This window comes from Bubalus bubalis, chromosome 10 (genome assembly GCF_019923935.1).
Source record: "Bubalus bubalis isolate 160015118507 breed Murrah chromosome 10, NDDB_SH_1, whole genome shotgun sequence".
NCBI lineage: Eukaryota > Metazoa > Chordata > Mammalia > Artiodactyla > Bovidae > Bubalus > Bubalus bubalis.
The window spans coordinates 15,026,880-15,043,297 of NC_059166.1; the positions used below are offsets into that span (position 1 = coordinate 15,026,880).

The 16,418-nt window shown below is 41.5% G+C and overlaps 1 protein-coding gene across 4 annotated transcripts in view; it reads right to left on the reverse strand.

Annotated features, from left to right (window-relative positions):
• Positions 1-16,418, reverse strand: part of ESR1 (estrogen receptor 1) — a 398,889-nt gene that overhangs the window by 20,335 nt on the left and 362,136 nt on the right. For all 4 annotated transcript variants that reach the window (XM_025294352.2, XM_025294351.2, XM_006080203.3 and 1 more), the window contains one exon: positions 14,326-14,459. In XM_025294352.2, coding sequence (XP_025150137.1) covers positions 14,326-14,459 — 134 coding nt within the window. The remainder of the gene's footprint in view (positions 1-14,325; positions 14,460-16,418) is intronic.

The window sequence follows — 16,418 nt, forward strand, 5'->3', positions numbered from 1 at the left end:
ACTATCTCCAGGAGTTTGCTCAAACTCATGTCCATTGAGTCGGTGATGCCATCCAACCATCTCATGCTCTGTTGCCCCCCTTCTCTTCTTGCCCTCAATCTTTCCCAGCATCCGGGTCTTTTCCAATGAGTCAGCTCTCCGCATCAGGTAGAGAATTGATGAGAACAACAGGGAGATGCACCTACACACCTATTAGAAGGACCAAAATCTAAATGCCAACAACAGCAAATGCTGGCGAGGATGCAGAGTAGCAGAAACTCTCACTCATTGTTGGAAGAGATGAAAAATGGTGTAGCCACTTTGGAAGACAATTTGGCAAATTTTTACTAAACATACTCTTTGTATATAAGCCAGCAATCATGCTCCTTGATAGTTACCAAAATGAGTTGAACATTTATGTCTACACAAAACCTTCATGTGGACATTTATGGCACCATTACTCGTAACTGCCAAAGCTTGGAGGCAAGATGTCCTGTAGTAGGTAAGTGGATTTGAAAGTGAAGTCCCTCAGTTGTGTCCGACTCTTTGTGACCCCATGGACTGTAGTCTACCAGGCTCCTCCCTCCATGGGATTCTCCAGGCAAGAATACTGGAGTGGGTTGCCATTTCCTTCTCCAGGGGATCTTCCTGACCCAGGGATCGAACCCGCGTCTCCCGCATTCCAGGCAGACACTTTAACCTCTGAGCCACCAGGGAAGGTAAGTGGATAAACTGTGGTAAATCCAGACAATGGAAGATTATTCAAGGCTATAAAGAAATGAGCTATCAAGGCATCAAAAGACATGGAAGAATCTTAAATTCATATTACTACATGTAAGAAGATAATCTGAAAAGACTACATAATGTATGATTCCAACTATATGACATTCTGCAAAAGATGAAACTAAGAAGACAGTAAAAGATATCAGTGGTTTATAAGAGTTATGGAAATGGGTGGGATGAATAGAGCACAGAGGATTTTTAGGGCAGAATGTCCTCAATGTCTTAAATATCATACAATATGGAGACTACTCCGTACAATACTGTACTGAAGGATACATGTCATTTTACATTTTTCAAAACCCACAGAATGCAGAACACCAAGCACATGCATGTGAAAGTGACCCTTAAATTAAACTACAAGCTTTAGGTGATAAAGGTATGTAAACATAAGTTTATCAATTCAAACAAATCATTGATACATCTCTGGTAGGGGATTTTGATAGTGAAGGCAGCTGGGGGTGGGGTAGGGATGGGGTTACATGGGGAATCTGTACCTTCCCCCGGCTTTGCTATAAACCGAAAACTGCTCTAAAAATTAAATTTTACAAAAAAATATTTTTATTAATTTTTAATTAATTTTTAAAATTGAAGTATAGTTGATTTATAATGTTATGCCAATCTCTGCTGCACAGCAAAGCAACTCAGGTAAACACATATAGACATTCTTTAAATAAAGAACTATTTTTATTCATTTTTAATTAATTTTTTAAATTGAAGTATAGTTGATTTACAATGTTATGCCAATCTCTGCTGCACAGCAAACTGACTCAGGTAAACAAATATAGACGTTCTTTAAATATTTTTTTCTTTTCTTTCTATATTTTTTTCTTGGTCTGCACTGCACAGCATGTGGGATCTTAGTTCCCTGAGCAGGGATGGAACCCATGACCTTTGTGTTGGAAGCGGGAAATCTTAACCACTGGACGACCAAAAAAAAATTATTTTTAATGTAAAAAGGCCCCCTACTGATCCACTCATTATTTTACTTGCTGGGAAACAAAGGCTCAGAGACATTAAGGAGCTGGGGCTAGTGGATGCTGTTGCTGGGAGGGTTTTCAGATAGAACATAAGGCTGGACTTGCCAGAGGTCACCCTGTGGGTATAAATGGCAAAGCTGGAACTAACACTCCAATACTCCTCATTCCCGGCCAGTGGTCAAAGGCCACACAAAGAATTTCCTAACTTCCAGTTTGTGAAAAACTGGAAATGACTGCCAGCAACAGTCTCGCCTCCAGAGATATTTGAGAAAACTAACAATTTCCCTGGGATGATTTAGGAGCACTCCAGAATTTCAAAACATTAGGTGCAAGATGGCAGAGCAGAGGTGCTGATGGACTGAGGCCTCTGCCTCTTTAATTAAGAATGTTTATCAAGATGTTAACAACGGTCACCTTTGTGTGGTGAAACGGATTACTTGGGAGATTATTTTTCTTGGTGGCTTTTCTGTATTTTCCAAGTTCCCTGCCTTGGGCATGCATGCCTTTCATAATCTGGTGAAAGAAAATGCTATTGCAAATACAAAATCAAAGTGACTTTCACTTCCATTATTTCAAAAGCTTTGCCAACGCCTGGACTGATGGGAGGGAAACCCAAGCTGACGAATGGATATCCCAAGGACTAAGGAGCTTGCTGTAGAGATATTCCTTGTTACTATTTTCATAATATTTCTATCATCGGTAAGGCTGTTCACGTTTCTGAAACTTCTAAGTTTGCCATTTTGGCAGAAAATGGAACTAACAAATTTGTTACTAAAGCTTCTGAGAAAAATTTTCTTGGCTGGAAATACCTCCAACATGTCATCAGTAACCTGAGTTACTTATCTAAGTACAAAAAAAGATCAGCCTCAAAAGACTGGTAGCCCATCTTCCTCCAGGATTGGCAAGCTGAATTGCAAAGGAAGCAGAGCATTAAGGTCTTACTAGAAGGAGCTGAGTGCCTGGCTTTCACTGAGTGTGAAGGCTATATTCTCTCACTTAGAGAGTAACATCTGCTCTACCAAAAGTAAGTAAGAGCAGATGCTTCACCATCTAGATGAAGATGAATTTTGCATTCTGGATTGAATTTATCAGTACTGTTGCTGCCGATTTTAAAGACTAAACAAATTGTTGCTGCCAGTGCCCCCTCCTGCAGTCATGCTTAGCTCCTTGGTCCAACAGCCCATTGTCTGACTGCTTCCAGTTGTAAGAACTGGAGACGAGATTACACTTAGTCCTTGGGATCCATGAGATCAGACAGGGCATTCCTGGAACCAGCAGTTTCTTGATCACTAGAGAAGGGCACAGCTAGAGGGGCTTTCCTGGTGGCCTAGATGGTAAAGAAACTGCCTGCAATGTGGGATACCTGGGTTTGATCCCTGGGTTGGGAAGATCCCCTGGAGGAGGGCATGGCAACCCACTCTGTATTCTTACTTGGAGAATCTCCATAGACAGAGGAGCCTGGCAGGCTACAGTCCATGGAGTTGCAAAGAGTCGGACACAACTGAGCAACTAAGTACAGAGCAGCCATGGGGTCACGTGGTAAGCTGCATATGGTGACCACAGCCATGAAACTAAAAGAAGCTTGCTCCTTGGAAGAAAAGCTATGACCAACCTAGACAGCATATTAAAAAGCAGAGACATTACTTTGCCAACAAAGGTCCATCTAGTCAAAACTAGGGTTTCTCCAGTAGTCATGTATTGATGTGAAAGTTGGACCATAAAGAAAGCTAAGCACTGTAGAGTTGATGCTTTTGAACTGTGGTGTTGCAGAAGACTCTTGAGAGTTCCTTGGACTACAGGGAGATAAAACCAGTCATCCTGAAGAACACCAGTCCTGAATATTCATTGGAAGGACTGATGCTGAAGCTGAAGTTCCTACACTTTGGCCATGGGGTGTGAAGAACTGACTCAATGGAAAAGACCCTGATGCTGGGAAAGACTGAAGGCAGAAGGATAAGGGGACAAGAGAGGAAGAGATGGCTGGATGGCATCACTGACTCGATGGACATGAGTTTGAGCAAGTTCTGGAAGTTGGTGATGGGCAGGGAAGCCTGGTGTGCTGCAGTCCATGGGCTTGCAAACAGTCGGACACGCCTCAGCAGCTGAACTGAATTGAAGGGTTCTTCCTCACCTACGGATCGAACCTTCATTTCCTGCATTGGCAGGAAGGTTGCTTACCGCGTATCTACCAGAGAAACGCAAGCTAGTGTGTGTGTGGTGCTGTCACTTCAGTTGTGTCCGATTCTGTGCCTCTGTGCGACCCTAAGGGCTATAGCCTGCCAGACCCCTCTGTCCATGAAATTCTCCAGGCAAAAATGCTGGAATGAGTTGCCATGCCCTCCTCCAAAGGATCTTCCTGACCCAGGAATCGAAACCACATGTCTTACTTCTCCTGCATTGGCAGGCAGATTCTTTACCACTAATGCACCTGGGCAGATCCTAATGTATAGTAGCTTATAAGTCAATGAAAGTGAATGTGTTAGTCTCTCAGCCATGTATGACTCTTTGGGACCCCGTGGACTGTAGCCTGCCATGCTGCTCTGTCCATGGAATTCCCTAGGCAAGAATACTAGAGTTGGTTGCCATTTCCATCTCCAGGAGATCTCTGTCTTAATTTCATTAGAAGAAAAATGGAAAGAAAAGTAGATATAAAGTTAAAAACTCAGAGAAATTAGAACTGAGGCAACCCTCAAGCTACCCCAACATACAAAAGTAGCTATCCACTCCCTGCAGGAAAGAGTAACCATCCACTCCCTTCAGGAAAACGTAGGCATCCATTCCCTGCAGAAAAGCTAATCATACAGTCCCTGCAGGAAAGAGTAGCCATCCACTCCCTTCAGGAAAGAGTAGCCATCCACTCCCTTTAGGTAAGAGTAGCCATCCACTTCCTGCAGGAAATCACTGAAGACAGCTGAGGCTGATGCAGTGTTCAAGGACCAGGACTCCAAAGAAGAGGCAGAGAGTGTGTTTTTCCATCTTTCTTTCAAACCAAGTGAAGCAGGTGGATATAACCCATGCATGAACGTCAAGGCGCAGAGGTAGGTCTTCCAACTAAGTGTAGGGATGTCTGGTTTAGACTGAAAACTTTATAGTCTGGATTTCCATAGAAAGATTTAAGGAAACATATATATTCCATTTTGGCTTTTACTTGTTCAGTGAGTAACATGTAGGGAAAGAAAACTCCATTAAAAAACAGTATTGCATTTTCCTTCTGAGCTCAATAAATTAGTGGGGATTTACTGTTGTTTCCTCATGGTTTCCCTCAGTTCAAGTGTTGACACACTTTTAGATTTACAGTTCAGTGTTCCAGGCATGAGGGCAGACAGAGGACACTTAAGGCCCTTCCAAATATAGGGCCTGAGTGTAATTCTCATCCTATGATTAGAACAGGGAGATCCTGAACACCAAAATCCCTGTACAGTATTAGGTTACATAATGTTTTCCCTATTAAAAGTAACAGACTATATTAGTAATGATGATAGTAGCTCATGTTTTAAAGCTATCTTGTTATATCATAACAAACCTATAGGGTTAATAGGACTGTTTAGAATTTTTATGCCTTTTAAAAAATATTTATTTATTTGGCTGCACTGGGTCTTATTTGAAGCATGCTAACTCTCAGCTGCAGCATGTAGGATCTAGGTCTCTGACTAGGGGTTGAACCTGGGCCCTCTGCATTGGGAGTGCAGGGTCTTAGCCACTGGGCCACCAGGGAAGCTTCTGGAATTATTATACATATTTTATAGTTGAGGCAACCAGGGAAGAGCAGTCCAGTGGCTTCATGTTAATTTAATGATGCAGCCAGAAGTCCCCCCAACCCCATGCCTTTCTTCTGCCTCTAGCCAAGTCCAACTCAACCTAAAGCTGAAGCCTCCTTCTTAGGTAAGGACCCTGCTATCTGTCTCTGCATCACTCTGCTTCCTTTCATCATGACATCCCCTTATCTCCTGACATGGAAATGATCTGTTAACTGCCTGCGTCCCCTGCCCAAACCAGCCTGTGAAAGACAGGCCCACAATTCCTGTCCCCAGTGCTAAGCACCCTTTTGAGCAGTTTTCCCTCATGGTTTGCAAACTGGTTAATTTTAAAATATACCAGAGAACCAGTTTAATTAGGTAACATTTTTTATCTATAGCAGTAGTTTTCAAACTAATTTCCACACACCTCTGAGAATTAAAGGTGGATTCTCAAAGGTACTAAATTGCCTCTTAGCCTTTTAAAATTGTGTGCAATTAGAGATACCAAGGAAACATTTCATGAAAAGATGGGCACAATAAAGGACAGAAATGGTATGGTCCTAACAGAAGTAGAAGATATTAAGAAGAGGTGGCAAGAATACACAGAAGAACTATACAAAAAAGATCTTCATGACCTAGATAAGCATGATGATGTGATCACTCACCTAGAGACAGACATCCTGGAATGTAAAGTCAAGTGGGACTTAGTAAGCATCACTACAAACAAAGCTAGTGGAGGTGATGGAATTCCAGTTGAGCTATTTCAAATGCTAAAAGATGATGCTGTGAAAGTGCTGCACTCAATATGCCAGAAAATTTGGAAAACTCAGCAGTGGCCACAGGACTGGAAAAGGTAATTTTGCATTCCAATCCCAAAGAAAGGCAATACCAAAGAATGCTCAAACTACCGCACAATTGCACTCATCTCACATGGTAGCAAAGTAATGCTCAAAATTCTCCAAGCCAGGCTTCAACAGTACATGAACTGAGAACTTCCAGATGTTCAAGCTGGATTTAGAAAAGGCGGAGGAACCAGAGATCAAATTGCCAACATCCATTGGATCATAGAAAGAGCAAAAGAATTCCAGAAAAACATCTATTTCTACTTCATTGACTATGCCAAAGCTTTTGACTGTGTGGATCACAACAAACTGTGGAAAATTCTTCAAGAGATAGGAATACCAGACCACCTTATGTGCCTCTGGAGAAGTCTGTATGCAGGTCAAGAAGCAACAGTTAGAACTGCACATGGAACAATAGACTGGTTCCAAATCGGGAAGGAGTATGTCAAGATGTATATTGTCACCCTGCTTCTTTAACTTATATGGAGAATACATCATGCGAAATGCCGGGCTGGATGAAGCACAAGCTGGAATCAAGACTGTCGGGAGAAATATCCATAACCTCAGATATGCAGATGACACCACCCTTATGGCAAAAAGTGAAGAGGAAGTGAAGAGTCTCCTGATGAAAGTGAAAGAGGAGAATGAAAAAGCTGGCTTGAAACTCAACATTTAAAAAACTAAGATCATGGCATCCAGTCCCATCACTTCATGGCAAATAGATGGAGAAAAAAAATGGAAACAATGACAGACTATTTTCTTGGGCTCCAAGATCACTGCAGATGGTGACTGAGTCATGAAATTAAAAGACACTTGCTCCTTGGAAGAAAAGCTATGACCAACCTAGACAGCATATTAAAAAGCAGAGACATTACTTTGTCAACAAAGGTCCATCTAGTCAAAGCTAGGGTTTTTCCAGTAGTCATGTATTGATGTGAAAGTTGGACCATAAAGAAAGCTGAGCGCCGAAGAATTGATGCTTTTGAATTGTGCTGGAGAAGACTCTTGGGAGTCCCTTGGACTGCAAGGAGATCAAACCAGTCAATCCTAAAGAAAATCAGTCCTGAATATTCATTGGAAGGACTGATGCTGAAGCTGAAGCTCCAACACTTTGGCCACAGGATGTGAAGAACTGACTCATTTGAAAAGACCCAGATGCTGAGAAAGATTGAATGCAGGAGGAGAAGGGGACAAGAGAGGATGAGATGGTTGGATGGCATCACCAACTCGATGGACATGAGTTTGAGCTTGCACCAGGCGTTGGTGATGGACAAGGAAGCTTGGTATGCTGCAGTCCATGGGGTTGCAAAGAGTCAGACACAACTGAACGACTGAACTGAAGAACAACATGGTTAGAGTTTTTGTATTTAGCGAGTGTACAAACTGACCTATGATGTGCCAGGTGGGCATAGTTTCAATAGTCACAGCACTCCTGTCTGTTAGGTATCATTATTTCCATTGTACAGATATGTCTCAGGGAAGTGGCTTATAAAATGGCATCCCTTATCTGCTAAGTGGCAGCGTTGCTTCTCTTGAATGACTGGCCTTTCTAAGACAAAGTCCATGGCACACCAAGTGTTCAAGAAATTAATGAAGGCAGGGACTTCCCTGGTGGTCCAGTGGGTAAGAGTCATGCTCCCAATGTAGGGGACCCAGGTTCCATCCCTGATCAGGGAACTAGATCCTACATCTTGCAACTAAGCATCCGCATGCTGAAGATCTTGCAGGCTGCAACTAAGGCCCTGTGCAGCCAAATAAATAAATAAAAATAAACAGTAAAAAAAAAAAAAAGAAAAGAAAGAAATTAACCGAGACCATAAGGCTTAAGGCCACACCAGAAGGTGGGAGCAAGAAAAGGCTCAAGAGTTGAATCTACTGCCAACAGAATCCATCAGCCAGCAAGAAGACGGTGAACAACTTAATAACTATAAAGAGCCATTTATCTCAAAATTACCACAAGACAATAGGCAGGCTCCCTGGACAGGAAGTTTGGCACTACAAAGAACTCAAGAGACAATATAATCAAATCTTCTCCACTGTGACAGCCATTGGCATACCTGACAATGCGTCTATATGAGATTCCAAGGCTTGTTCCTATCGGAGAACTTTAACAGTTAAAGAAATAATGATCCTTAATATTTACAGCCAGTATGTTTCTTAAGTGTCCTAATGTCTAATAATTAACAGAAGGAGTGCCAAGTATTCGGGTCTGGAAAGAGGAAATATTCTATGCGATGGGAGCCTGTTGTAATTAATCATGATTATAAATGCTTCTTTGAGCAGAGCGCAGCCTCTGGTGAACATACACAAAGCGAATGTTATCACCTTCAGCACCAGATGTCTCATCAAGTCATCAAGACGACAAGGTGTGCCGTATTAACAAAGAGCTGAGTGACACACAGAGCTGGCACCATTTTTATGTTTATGCTTAACATACACGCACTTGTGTGATATTCCACAGCCTTTTTTCTTTAGATGAACACCAAGATACACACTTTAGAGATGTTGTCATAATTCTTCCTTTTCGGCTTTTCACTTTAATTTTTCGCTTTGGGTTTTAAGTCCCTATGGTTTTGGCTCTTTTCTGCTCTCTAATATTCCATCAATTGACAGAGAAATGTCTGAAGATCAATTTTGGATGAACAGGTAATGAAGGGTATGTTTCTACAGCAGGAGGTTGTCCAGGAGTAACCAACAGGCCTGCCAAAGATACCACGGGGATCCAGCAGACACAGAATTGGAGTAAACACAGTTAGTTCGTGTATCAGGAGAGGAAAAGAGATCCACTGTAACACAGAGAAGGCAGAGGAGCTGGAGTCAGGGGTCTGACAGGCTCTCCAGGGAGCCAGCTGGATAAAGTTACCAGGGAGCAAAGTAGGTGAGGCTCTTCAGAATTATTGAGACATATAAAGAATGATGGTCAGAAGAAAGTTAAGAAAATGGATAGAAATAATTATTAAATTGAATTTGAAAGCCAAATCCAACATTTATCAGGGACTGTACATTTATACATATTGAGCTTTGACTCTTGAATTTTTCTAAGTCTTGAAAGAGTCCCTAAAAAGGTGGTGTTCTGAATGGGAGTGGGTTCCGAAGGCTTTGTGAGGATCACATATGTGGGGAGAAAGGATGCAAAGAAGCAGTCAACCGACAGGGAATAGGGACACCACCAGTTTTCATTAAGGTTAGCCAAAATTAAATAACAATTCATTATTATCTATCAGATAAATCTTGCTCTAAAATTTCTCCAAATAAAATTAAATAGCACAACTAACAAAGCCTCAGAACAGCTGCAAACTCTATTGTTATTACCCTCCTGTCCTTGCATATTTTTTTAAGCCTAGTGAGAGGGAGGCTTTTAAACTAAAAGCACTTCTGCGTGCTAAGTCACTTCAGTCGTGTCTCTTTGCAACGCTATGTACTGTAGCCCACCAGGTGCCTCTATCCATGGGATTCTCTAGGCAACAATCCTGGAGTGGTTGGCCAAGCCCTCCTGCAGGGGATCTTCCCAACCCAGCGATCAAATTCTTGTTTCTTATGTCTCCTGCATTGGCAGGTGGGTTCTTTACCACTGGTGCCACCTGGGAAGCCCCAAAGTACTTAATTATGTTGAAAAGAGGCACAAGCTGACTCTGTTAAAGTCGGAGATTCTCATAAGTGATGATGACAATTGTCACTGACTGAGGACCTACTATGTTCCAGGAAGTGCATTACACACTTTTTATTTCTTTAGGCTGTGCTGGGTCTTCATGCTGCACACGGGCTTCTCTAGTTGTGGCATGGACTTAGCTGCTCTGCAGCATGTAGAATCCTAGTTCCCCCACCAGGGATCGAACCTGTGTCCCCTGCATTGGAAGGTGGACTCTCAACTACCAGACCACCAGGGAAGTCCATGCATTACACACTTTATACACAGTTTCCCCTAGATCTCACAAAAACCCGAGGAGACAGACATTATTTTTCCCATTATCTAGATCTTTAATAAACTGAAAAGGATGACATGTTTCATCATGGTGGGCACAGCACAGGAAAAATGGGAACTTTTTAGGTCCCTTTGGTCATACCCAGCAAACAAGCATCTATTAAGTGACTAGACAGTATAATACTTGTTGGCAGTTTACAGGCTCTGAGGAATACAAAAAAGCATTAATGATTTATAGAGAAATTAGGACACATGCGTAAAGACTCCACCTGGGTTAAAAAAAAAAAGCAACTGGAAAACCAAAAGCAAAAAACCATGTCATTCATTTTCGTTTGGTGGTGGTGTAGTGGCTAAGTCCTGTCCAACTCTTGTGATCCCATAGACTGTGGCCCACCAGGCTCCTCTGTCCATGGGATTCTCCAGGCAAGAACACTGGAGTGGGTTGCCATTCCCTCCTCTAGGGGATCTTCCCAACCCAGGGAATCAAACCCCATCTCCTGCATTGCAGGCAGATCCTTTACTAACTGAGCTACCAGAGAAGCCCTATACATCTTCGTATACTTGGTGTAAAGTTCACAGTGGGAATTCCATCACTGATGAGTTCTTGAATGAATGAATGATTGAATCAATGAATGAAATCAGCCAAATGCTGACTAAATGCTAGAGTGTGAGGTATTAGCTCTAAGAACTAAAACAGTCTAGAGAAGAAAAACTCATTACGGACGGGGTCATAGCAAGATTTCCTGAATGAAGTAAGATCTGAACTGGGCTTGAAGAATTTGAAATACTGGAATTACAAAAAAGAACTAAAGTCCCATTGGATAGCAGGAATACTGTAAATGGGCCCAGAACCTCCTCTCTGCTGTAGCTCCAGCTCCATCCTCCTCTTCCACTGCTGCTCCCTCAACAGCCTATTACCCTGAGTTCATCTGCCCTGTTTGCATTTGTCCTACCTTGAACCCTGTCCAGCTAGCTCTCAGAATCCCTTGACGCTAATACTGATTGGGCAAAGACATCTTCAGATTAACCAGAAAGGCCTCTGTCCTTTGGTGGAGAGTGGAAAAACAGTGCTTGTCCTGTGGATAATTGGAGACTTTTGCAAGCAAAGGAATAAATTCTTCTGTCGCAGAAATGATGAAAATCTCCCACTCCCAAATAGCTGTGAGGAGGCCTTCTCATGGAAACGTTGGCACCTGGGAGACCTTGTCAAGTCTTCCAGAAACACATTCCTAGTAGGTCCTCATAACAACCATTCAACTCCCCCTGTGCCTCTGTGCCAAAGTCAAGGCCAATGTAAACACACCCTTCTCAGACTTTAGTGACAGGGGCTCAACACGAAACCCCAGGTTTCTCTACACACTGAGGTTTTGTTTCCCAAGTATCAGGAAAACAGCTTCTAGCACAGTTGTCCTGAATCATTTCTAGCTTGCCTTCTGTCAGCGAGTCCAGGAATTAGCGGCACTTTGTAGTTTGTCTCACAACAGGTGAAGAATGGCCCTGATCAGAGCTATGGCTTGGTTGGGTTTTAAGAAAAGCCCACACCTCCGGTAGTTGGAAAAAGGTGTTGATCGTGGTGACCCTCATATCACTGATCACTTCTCTGAAAAAGGCCCGGAGAGCCACACCCCTGGGTTTTGCAGTCAAGTCCTTTTCGATTCTGTTTTTTTCAGGAACAATATGAGACGTCGGGAGCTGTGCTCAGCAGGCAGATCCACTTTTCCAAAACAGAAATCACTCTGGGGGTGGAAAGAGTGATTTCACTTTTCCCAGGTTGAGAGGCAGCTTCTGTTTTGCTACAGCCCATGAGCCAGCCAGCAGTACTGCTCTTGAGAGAAAAGATGAGCTACTGGCGTCTCACAAAAAAGACAACTATGAACTGTCACTGAGATGGTGCCTTGTTTCTCCAAAATAGCATTCCAGCCCTCCCGGTGCAAGGCAGCTCACAGAATATCCTGAGAAAGAGGTGAAGGAACAAGGATGGAGGCGGCGGTGTCAGGAGGCAGCAGGTGAAGGTCCAAATTCTGTGGCAAGAAGTACTGTTTTTGAGATGCCAGTGCCAGTCTTTTCATAAAAGACTTTCTTGTGAGGGCTGAAAGTGTTTCCCTCTGGGATTTAAAAGACTCAGGCCTATAAATCCAATATTTTGATGGCAAAAGTTCCCCCTTTTCTATTATATAATATGAAAAAAAAAATACACCCTCTCACAGGCACAGACCAGTAATGCAGGAAAATAAGATACGCATCTGAAGAAAATATTTTTGATCATCAAGGTCAGAGCATCTACTTCCATTGATTATATGACTCTGGTTAATTTCACTTCCTGTCCAGGGTATTATTTCCTGGTAAAAGTAGGGAAAAAAGTCCCAGCACTTTATAGGCCTGCCTTCCCTGAAATTAACAGATTGTCCACACGAGAGCCGTCGGCGTGTGCCAGCCCTCCAGCGAAGAAGGAGCAGGTTCGGGACCTGGCACGGTGCAGCCGAGTGGCACTGCTCCCAGAACTCTCCTCCAATAAAGAGCCATTGTGGGCTCTGGACCCTTCAACCAACAGGACAAATGACTCAAATGAAAAGCACAATGCATGTGAGTGGAACCTGAAACTTGAATGGCGTGGTAATCACTTCCTTAGTAGAGACGCCATTATTTTTCACACAACTTCATCCTGCAATTCAGTCCTTGCCTAGTGTAATGGTACAGATTTCCATTTATCAGTTGATAAGGGAGAATGATTACTATCAGAACCATTAAGCAATACAGGTTACAAGCACTGGTGGGGAGAAGTGGAAAATTGTCAGGGGAGGTGGGAAGGGATTGACATTCATCAGCAAAACACCTCAAAAGACAAGCAAGTGCCAATTCTCCCCAAATGGGGATCAACAAAGACTTTAGTTCAGCTACTGGGAAATTTGAGACCATATCGAAGGGTGTAAGAAGCTAAATCTAAAATCAGGTCCAGGGCTTCCAGGCAGCTGTGATTTCTGTGTGAAAATGAGGTCTCCAGCAGGAGGCGGGCCTGGGGCTGGGGGGCTAAGGTCAAGGTTAAGGGCATCTAAACTGTGCAGCTGACACCCCATTGTCAAGCATCAGGTGTTATAGGCTGGAGATCAAGTGCTTAGATTTGACTGCTGAAGAGGCTGGGACGAGTCAGGGTGCTAATTCAGGCTGAGCCATAGTTTCCATCTGGATGACCTGGAGTGACTCATTATGCAACAGCCAACCTCACTAGCGAAAAAAAAAAAAAAAAAAAAAAAAAAGGATGCCACTCTCAGCTAAGATTTCTCAAATGAATAAATAGGAAAGGACAGTTGAATTGGATACCATGGATCAAATGAAAACCACTCTTTTAGCTGGACCAACATACCAAATTCCATGTTCCTTGGTTTTAGAATTAGGTTTTTCTATCTCTGAGTCAATGGTATTTTTCAGCTAATCAGTTTTGACCAGAAACACAGTCTGTCTCAAATAAGTCTCTTTCCTTATGATCTGAAGCTTGGAACTGGTCACAATATCCTAACAGGGTCAACCACTCTACTTACTTTCTGACACATACAACTAACAACAGACTTATGTCCATATACATGTGTCACTTTAATAAAAAAATAAATAAATAAACTCATATCTGTGGAAGGATGCTACTATTTCAACAAGGCCACCTGATTCAATGTTGAATTTTTGCTTTCATTCATCTTATTTTATCAGCATGGTTTTGCCTCCATAAGTCATCTACAAAGAAGATGTGTCTGTGCTCACCTGTGCCAGCCTCTTTGCGACCCCATGGATTCTAGCCCACTAGGCTCCTCTGTCCTTGGGATTTTACAGACAATACTGGAGTGGATTGCCATTTCCCCCTCCAGGAGATCTTCCTGACAGAGGAATCAAAATTGCATCTCTTGCACCTCCTGCATTGGCAGGCAGATTTTTTTTATCCCTAGTGCCAAAAAGATAGCTAATTTAAATGTACGTCAGTTGCTGTTTTCAATTTGTGATTATGCCTTTGTAATAGGTAGCTTGTATCTGGTTGAAAAATACAAATAAATGTTTCTTCCAGTAACTTGGCATTAAATTTTCCCATGTGATTCACTCACCAGAATTAAGCAAGATGATGGATTTGAGGCACACAAACTCTTCTCCCTGGAGATTCATCATACGGAACCGAGACGAAGTAGCCAGCAACATGTCAAAGATCTCCACCATGCCTTCCACACATTTTCCCTGGTTCCTATGAAAACACACACACACACAAATATTAAAGTACAAAAAAATTGCAGAAGACATGATAAGGTTCACATTCATAAAAATCTACTGATTCCAAATCTGTAACAAAAAACCACGGCCCATTCTCTTCATGAAGCATGAACATTCACTTGAATTCTAGAAGGCAAGATGGAAAAAGATTTTCCATCCATAAAAAGACTTCCATTTCAAATTCTTAGAAAAGATGTCTTGTTCAGTCCCCAAATCTGTTATGTTAAATATGAAGTTCTTCAACCTATGGATAATTAAACATGATTTTAATTCAGGTAAAAACATTATTCTAATAAATATTTATCAATCGCCTACTATATTCTAGTTGCTGTGATAATAATAAGAATAAAAATAGGGCCGCTAATATCAATATGCTCATGACCTTGAGATAATTCAATTTGTATTAATAAATGTATATAAAATGATTTGGAGATACAGGACCAACTATGAAAACTATGAGCTGTAGTTGTGTGGAAACCATTAATGTTGCCTAGGATGACAGGTAAAGATGTCACTTATCTTTAATGAGTGGACATTGAGTGGACACTTTAAGAAAATGTAGGATTTCATTGGGTTGAGGTATGAAAGCATCATTGGAAAAGCTCCCAAACATGGAAAGGAGGAACAGTGTGAAAAAATCTGGCGGGAGAAGGAGATAGGGCAGTAGTCTAGGAAAGAAGATGAAAGAGATCTTACATCATTATAAGAAGTTTAAGCATTTTCCCTGTACAACAAAGCTTTGGTGTCAAGGATTTAACATTAGTAGTTGTAACTATTAAATAAGCAAACCCAAAGGGAAGTTCCCTGGTAGCTCAGACAGTAAAGCGTCTGCCTATAATGTGGGAGACCTGGGTTTGATCCCTGGGTCAGGAAGATCCTCTGGAGAAGGAGACGGCAACCCACTCCAATACTCTTGCCTGGAAAATCCTATGGATGGAGGAGCCTGGTGGGCTACAGTCCATGGGGACGCAAAGAGTCAGACATGACTAAGCAACTTCACTTTCATTTTTTACTTTCAAAGGTTCAAAACATGCAATATCTTCAAAAGAAAGTATTAGCATATTTTTCAATAGGATTGGTACAGAAACTAAATGCAGAGATGATACATCTGAAGGGAATGCATTCATCTAGTTATTCATTAACTGAATTTGGGGCATGATAAGCTTGGGGCATAGGAAGAAGCTAAGATATTTTATGCATATGCAAACATATGTTTGTAACATATATAAAAATTTAAAACATGAACAGTTAACACCTTGTCCAGCACTTTATTTTGTTTTTAATGGATATACTTAAGAGTTCTTCATCAATTGTTTTTAACAGCGGCACAGTTTTTCACCAAACAAAATGATTTTATTTCTTTAATCAGTTTTTTGTTGTTTGACTTTTAGTTTGATTTCAAGTACTGTGCTGTTACAAACATTTCATGCAATGTCTATACTTATGTTTATGTCTAGACACATTCAAAATGACTTATTGAGGGCCCATTATATATGAGGCTTTGTGTTAACATTAGGGTACAGGGAGGAAAACCATGGACCTTGTTAATATAGAGATTGGGATGGTGGGGTGAGAAAAATTAGAAGTTTGGGATTAGCAGATACATACTACTATATATACATAAAAACTCAGATCCTACTGTATAGCACAGTATAGTATAAAAACATTCAATATCCTGCAATAAACTATAATGGAAAATAATCTGAAAATGAATATATATGTGTATATATATAACTGGATCACTTGCTGTACACCAGAAACTAATGCAATATTGTATATCAACTTTACTTCAATATAAATCTTAAATAAAGAGATTCAAAACAAAGTCAAGACAGACAAGGAAAAAGATGAGTGCAATACAAGGTATATTCCCCAGAAGAGGTATATTACATCAAATAACAGTCTCTCCGAATTTAACCCACATCAATATTGA